Below are 7,777 nucleotides of genomic sequence, written 5' to 3' on the forward strand. Positions count from 1 at the left end.
AGAGACAGTGGGTCTTCAAGCAGGACAACACCACCTAGCAATAGAAGGAATGTTTTGGAACAGCCGAATCAAAATTCAAGACATTAAACCAGCCTAAAGTGCTAGTAGTTGATAGTTGAAGCTACTTACGGGCAGTGGTGGCCTAGCGGTTAAGGAAGCGGCCTCGTAATCAGAAGGTTGCCGGTTCGAATCCCGATTCACTGAGGTGCCACTGAGCAAAGCACCGTCCCCGCACACTGCTCCCCGGGCCCCTGTCATGGCTGCCCACTGCTCACTCAGGGTGATGGGTTAAATGCAGAGGACAAATTTCACTGTGTGCTGTGCTGCTGTGTATCACATGTGACAATCACTTCACTTTCTCTCTTTTCTCAAAATTTCACCTGATCGATGTACTTAACTGTGGTTTTGGATGCGTTTTCGGGAACAAAATAAAAAGGTAAGTTGCAACTGAGCTTTTTTGGATGCAGAAATGTTTCTTGTCTGCTTTTCCTGTCCCTTCAGCATGTTGATTGACAACCATGCAGACCTGTCAGTCCTGCAATAGGCCTGTCAGTGCTGAGTTCCAACGACTAGGATGACTGGGAACCATTTTTCTTGCCACTGTTTGTAAAAATCCCCGTTTCTCCCTCTCTTTTAGAACGTTGGCAAGGCGCTGCGTTTCACCTGGAAGTGCTTAATGTCTGGCTTGCAGAGCTTCAGCATGGGCTACTCCATGCCCCTGTCTGCAGCGGCCACCATCATCCCTGACCTGCGTCAGAACAAACAGAAAGAATGACTGCTGTCGCTCTTATTAAACCTAATAATTGCCGGTATAATTACAGATTCTAAATCTGAAGTATGAATGAATTATTAATGTTTATTAGCAGTTCCCCACAACATTAAAATGATGTGTAATGTATTTAAAAGGGGCGTGGTGTAGCGGCAGTAATTCTGTGAGTGTTTATGGCGACGCAGATGTGAGAACAAGTGAAAATCCACTTTACTGCCAGAGGAGATGTCAATTGCATAAATCAGGGAATGCAAGGCAGCTGTGATCAGCAACGGATCTGGGTTGCTTTAGATGTTTTATTGCCTTAGTTTTATGAGGTGTGTTTTTAACGTTACAGTGGATGCCAAAGGACATTGAAACACCTGTGTGTGGGTTTTTCTTTTCTGTTTTAGATGAAATGTGCTTAAATTGTAAATGAATAGCTTCCTTCACAATCTTGGTTTTAAGTGTTTTGGTGCAAAATGTGAAAACAACGTTCATTCGGGCTGGTCCAGTTTTGGGGAAAGATGTTTAATGGGATCGAGATCAAGATTCCAAAACTGTCAGGAAGTGACCTCCAGGCTTTAGTTTGTCAGGGTCCAAACTGATGCTACAGTATGTTCAATGTGATTTAATCAGTGTATGTATGACATGATATGTCATTATGTGAATACTTAAGTATTATTATTTGATTTGCAACTACTTTACAGTGTACAGATTCTTTTGCATATCCCCTAATGGTGTGAAAAGTGTAATAATACCACCATCATGTTTGTTTCTGGTCAGTCATTTTAACAACATTGTAAAAAAAAAAATAAAAATCTGCAGACTCATTAAACCACACAATGAAAGAGTGCAATGGTTCGTCCAGTGTGTGTCACTGTTGTGTAACGTTTAACCGGCTGTGTTTTTTTGCATGCTCGAAATTTTATTTATTTTTTTATTTAATGAGACACAACTCATTTTTAAGTTGCGGGGCTTTACAATTGCTTTTTGATGGGCCATTAATCAGGTTTCAAGGAATTATTGGGTCTAGCATGGTCACCTGCTTGTGCACACCTGGCCTCTGCCTGAAAAGCACATGATAAGAAGGCTTTCACTTCTTGTCTATTAAACCCCTGCTAGGCCAAGCCGTACGCTGATTTACATGACACCCTAATCCAGAGTCAAGTCAAGTCTTTTCAGGAGCTCAAACTGATGCTTAAGATCTGCCAAATTCTTTCCAGATGTGTGTCTGGCACTTACCTGATTTTATCCAATCCTGAAATAAATGGTGATCACTTGGAGAAAAAAAAAAATCATTCCAATAAACTCAGACTGAGGTCAGACTCAATTGAGGTATTTTCCTGTCTTTTACACTTACACACAAAAATCATCACTGATAATGAAGCCAATTGCTGATCCCAAATTTAGAGCAGGTACTTTTGGTACAATAGATGGCCTGACGCATTATAAATGACATATAGTATGTTCCTAAACTCTTTTTCTAGGTAATAAATAAATTCTCATATATAGGCTATATGTATGTTTACATATATATGTTTACTTTTTAATTTTAGTTTTTCCCTGCATCATCTTTGATCGCTCTCTTTGCCAGTTGACTTCTTAGTGGCTGCTGTGAGAGAAGCCTTCCCTAATGACCAGTGAGAAATTAGTATTTCCTGGGAAAGACACCAGAGATGCTGCAACTCTAAGCGTTTCAGCGAATGTGGCAGGAATCCACCGAAATCGTAAAGTGGGCAGGACTCGGTAATCTCCTGAAGATTATTGTGGCTTTTGGAGTAAATATTCATGCTCTACAGATGCTTTCATCTTATCTCCTTCAAGTCTCCGTCTCCTTTAAGGCTCTGTGCTAAGTGCAGCTCTGTGACGGTTAGGCTGTAACCTAGTATAGGTTAAGGTGTGGTAAATACTAGTTATATTTGAAGAAGAGAAACTAGCTACCATTTTGTTGGTGTGAAAATTTCTACAATCAAACAGAGCACAATCCTTAATACGGTTTTTAGAGCCAGTTTAGAATTGGAGGAGCCTGACTATCGAAAGCTCGTGTACACACACACGCCTCCTCTTGGTGGATGATTTGAATTCTGTGGGACAGGCTACACATTGGTACTATTATTATTTATTTTGCACATTTTTGGCAAGTGATCATTTGTTAATGCCCCCCAGTCTAGAACATGGGGGTATATAGTGGCGTGCTCCGCGGACAGTATTTACGCGTACTGTGAAGGCAGAAGTTTACTAAAACTATGTACAGTGGTGAAACAAACAGTGAATACACCAACGTGCACGTAACACGTAATTTCTTCTTTGCAGGTGTGGCAACAGCCTTGGATAATCTATAGGCCTCAGATCTCAGATAGGCAGAAGAATGTTGCCCGGGACCGTTTTCAGCACTTTCCTGGTTTTCCGTGACTGTTTTCACAACAGAAGAGCTACCTGCATGACGCTTCTTCAGATTTGGCTATCATTCACTTTCCAGCATAGTTTCATAACACATTTTCATCTAAAGCGAATCTCACTCCTCCACCCTGTGGTTAGCTTAGCCAAACACTCTGGACTTTATGTCGCAAGAGCATCCTGGCAACCTCATATGCTTGTGTTTTGCTGATAAAATGAAATGAAACATCTTTGATCTTAACCCTTTCTTGATCACACATCCTCTGAAGCAATTAGTGGCTTTCCTCTCATGTTTGAAAAATTAAAATAAATAAGCAGCACTGAAACCTCTGGGAATTTTACAGCATCGCCATTCGGGAGAGGCTACAGGCCTGCAGTGAACCATCTAATCATGTCTCTAAATAAATGGCCATTTTTTTTTACCACTGCCAAGGCAAGCATCGCCTTCTCGGCTGTTAGAATGTCCTCTAAGCAAACACAGACCCCCCAGCGTGTGAACAGACACGGCGGCCCGTCTGGGCATGCTGGGTTCATGTGCGTGCAGTTGTATCAGACAGGAACATTCTAAAATATCCATATCACCCCCCTTTCTGCTATACATAAAACACCAGCAAGTCAGTTCTTTACTGGCCGTGAAATGAAAACATATTTGCAGCAATGGTCACGTCCCTTTGTTTCTAGAAGGGAGCTTTGGGATAAGCACTATTCTGCACTGCACCAATTCCTTAAATTATTCTTTAAAAGGGATTTTTCAAGACTATCATCTAGCACTGCCCAGATGACATTAATGACATCTAAACCTCCGAACAGCATTCATTATTGTATATTCAATAGACCCTACCCCCAAGTACAAATCAATGAACTGTCTATGAGCTCTAATATAAGGCTCAAACATTCAAAGGTGGCCTTAGCGTTTTTCCTGCTAGAATTGTGGTTTATCTGGTCCAAAATGTTTCCTGACTACAGTCCATGCAAAGTCTGTTCTGCATAGCAAGGGATACAGTAAATCGGGGCTGGGAAAGGAATGTGGTGAAGTATACTAAAAAATCCCAGAGCGAACAGAGTTAATGAAACCTCAACTGCATTGGGCTCTTTTTTTATAGGTTGTTTTTGCACAGTACAATCATACAAATGAATCATTGGTTCTTTTAGTTTGATATATATACTTCCTTCATACACATATATTTACTTCCATCATACAATTCTCCTCAAGGGGAAATATTTGAGGATCTTTACATAGAACTGTAAGTAGTAATGGCAGAGTACTTTTTTGAGGTTGAGGTTGAAGTTTATTGTCATATGTACAAAGTACAGCGTACAGAGCACAATAAAATTCTTACTTGAAAATCCCTCCCATGCAGACAGAACATAGGACATGATACACAGAAGGCATAGAAAACAAAGTGGTGCAGCAGCAATAAATAAGTCACAGAAGGCTAAGTTGCATAAAGTGAATGTGCATGATTTAAAGTGACAGTGCATGATGTTAAGAGCCACAGTTACTTTGTGTTGAATAGCCTGATGGAACTGGGGTAGAAACTGTTCCTGAATCATGTTGTTCATGTGTGAATTGTTCTGAGTCTCTTGCCTGATGTATTAATAAATTATGATAAATCTGTTCAGTGATTTCAGTACATTAAAAAAGTACTTTCTCAGAATACATAAAAAATGTCTGTTTTTAAATACATGCTTTAAACAGCTGTATTGTGTCATCAAATTTAATATTATTAATCATTGACGATCATCTACATTTACACAGATTTTATGACAGATGGAATGTGATCATAGCAATGTGAGTAGCAGTCAAACTACATGGCAAGAGAAGTCTGGTGTGGAACTAACCAATTTATTTCTTAAATTGCAGATTAAACATAGATTAAACATAGATTAAATATAAGGAACAATTTAAAATGCCATTTTAATAAAACAGAATACTTTTACAATACATCTCTATATAATGACAGATGTATTGTAAAAGTATTCTGTGGTTTTGTAAAAACTGTGTTTTAAACTGTATTTAAAATCTGCTTTGTATGAGTTCAATGACAATTAATACGAATTTTTGTTTTTTTGAATATGTATCATCATTACATATTCTGTTGCATCTCAGTCCTGCCTGTACAGCCATCAGCATCCACTCAACACCATGCCCCTAAAATACAACATGTTAGATCTCTAAGTCTAGTTTTCACTTGTTTATTGTTCTTGACTTCTGAATGTCTTTATAATGAAATGAGTTTAGGCATAGAAATGCAAATAAAAATCAATCCATTGTGCTAGATTATTTTTGCAATTGCTCGCTAAACCATCATTTCATTTCATAAAGTATTAGAATAGAAAAACCTTCAGTAATGTGTGATACTGGATTTAATCACAATAAACTGTTCACCCTATATGCAATGAATATGACATATATTCATGTTTTTTACTTTTTCAAAACTAATAATAAAAAAAAGTTATATTTACATTTTGCATTATAGTAAAATGTCCAAATGTCCCAAGCAAGCACTATGACCTGACCTGGTCAGTTGATTTGTCCACCATTACAGGGGGTAATGGTGGCAGGGGGTGCTTAGTTATGCTTATTGTTTGATTTTAATGATGTGTTTAATAGCCTCATGGCATAATTGATTAACCTCGCTCTAGACAAAAGCAGTCTTTTGCACTGTCATCTAAACCAAGGCTTAGTGTCAACAAGCAAATATGGAATAATGGAGAAGAATCCCAGAGTTTTCGGATACTGATGGTCCACTGAGTTAAACAAGGTCACAGCAAAATACAGACACTTTGACTCTGGTCCAACCACAACACCACATGACCTGCAAACAAGAAAAAGACCCCTGTCTCACAAGAGCATGATGGGAGACAAATGCCAATGCAAACAGACCACTGCTGCTTAAGATCTCCAAGACGTCTTGCTTTTTGAAGTGAAGATAACAAACACAAGGGGTCTGTGCACTTGAGACTAAAGTAGATGCTCTTAACTGAATATTCATTTTTCACTTTGAAGTCCTCATGTCTTGTTTCTTTTTCTTTACTTCATGACAGGACTCAACAAACCAAAAAAAATATATTGTGTCTAGTTGATCAGTGATTGGAATGTGATTTGAAATTGCAGGAACCATTAAGTCCTCCCACCCACTGGGCAGCTCATAAATCAGTCCAGGAGAAAGGTAAGAGGAGTTGCTTCTGCCCACGCATCCCCACCAAGCCCATCACCACCTCCTGTCCACCCCACACCACAACCATACATCAGTCTGTGCGTCTGCCATTTCAGCCCCCAGGCCAGCTGAGTAAATGACCCAGACATCCTTACTTTAAATGTAAAACCAAACAAACCAATTAGCATTAAAACTTTAGCTGTTAAAATATTTTAAAATTTCATAAACTTCATTGACCTCCAACTGTGTCCTGTGATTCCTTGAGGAATCACTTCTGAATCTTTGGAGTGTGGCAGAGTACATTATTCTGCAGGAATGGGCCATGTCAGGAAAGGGTTTATGAATTCCCAGTAGAGCTTAATATTGCCTCTGCTGCTTGGCTTTTACACGAAGTCCATCCCTCTACTTTATGCTATATAAATTTTTGAGGCTGCTAAATTAGCATATACATAGAGTGTCTATGAGACTGAGAAAGAGTTGCGCTTTACATAAATAAACTGAAAATATAAGGGGCAGATCTTTTTTTTTTTAATCGTATTATCTTAAGTTAAGGAATTGGTTGATTGCAGTTTCTATGAACCAACAAATAGGGCAAGATAAAAAACACCAGACCCACCTATGGTTCTTTGTGGCCCTTTGTGGCCGATTTCAAGTTTCCCAGTAGGCAGCCGCACGACACTGGGAGGCTTTGCGGATATATTATATTTGTACTTGTCCCCCTGTCCAGTTTCAGTCTGGAAGAGAAGTGGTTCTTTCTCAATCCCACAAGCACCACTCTGAGCCTGTCTGCTGTATAGAACCGACTGGAAAGGATCTGTGTCTGTCAGACCCTGACACAAAGCCCCACCCCAGCTTTCAACTCGGCATTCAACAAATTTCTCCTTTCATATACTGATATAATCACAGTACAGCTTATTGATATTTTTATATAACTTGGCCTACCAAGAATATACTGTATTAGTCATCCAATTAAAGTAAATGTCATGTTTTTAGTTGTTATAATCTGTGGTTTTATTTTTCGCTTTTCCCCCTGAGAAATTGTTCAACATGAGCTTTATGTTATTTCATCTACATACATGTATGCAGACAGTACATAGTGAAACAAAACAACATTTCTCCGGAAATGCTACGTGTAACATTTTAAACAAGGTTATATACTGACCTAAAGTGCAGGTGTGTGATATAGATACAGATACAACTGGGCTACATAAAGTGCAAAGATGGGACACAGACAGTGCAAGAGTAACATTTAACAATGTAGAAAACAATGCTAAACTAGTGAAATGAATACTGTAGGTGCAAAGTAAAAATAGTGCAACTACTGCTGTGCAAAATTGAACAGTGCAATAATAGATTAAATTTACTCAATATAACAGAGGTAGTGTGTGTGAGTGTGTCAGTCCAAAGGGGAAAACCCCAGTGTGTTCAGGCCTGTGAGATGAAGCTGTTGCACAGCCTCAAGGTGAGA

General features: G+C 39.0%; 1 protein-coding gene across 1 annotated transcript in view; it reads left to right on the forward strand.

Moving 5' to 3' along the window:
* The window catches only part of LOC114796215 (uncharacterized protein C1orf115 homolog), a 4,172-nt gene extending 2,574 nt beyond the window's left edge, over positions 1-1,598 (forward strand). The window contains exon 2 of the mRNA XM_028990207.1: positions 638-1,598. Within this exon, the coding sequence (XP_028846040.1) occupies positions 638-775 (138 nt within the window). The 3' untranslated portion in view covers positions 776-1,598. The remainder of the gene's footprint in view (positions 1-637) is intronic.
* The last annotated feature ends 6,179 nt before the right edge of the window (positions 1,599-7,777 follow it).

This window comes from Denticeps clupeoides, chromosome 1, assembly GCF_900700375.1.
Source record: "Denticeps clupeoides chromosome 1, fDenClu1.1, whole genome shotgun sequence".
Taxonomy (NCBI): Eukaryota; Metazoa; Chordata; class Actinopteri; order Clupeiformes; family Denticipitidae; genus Denticeps; species Denticeps clupeoides.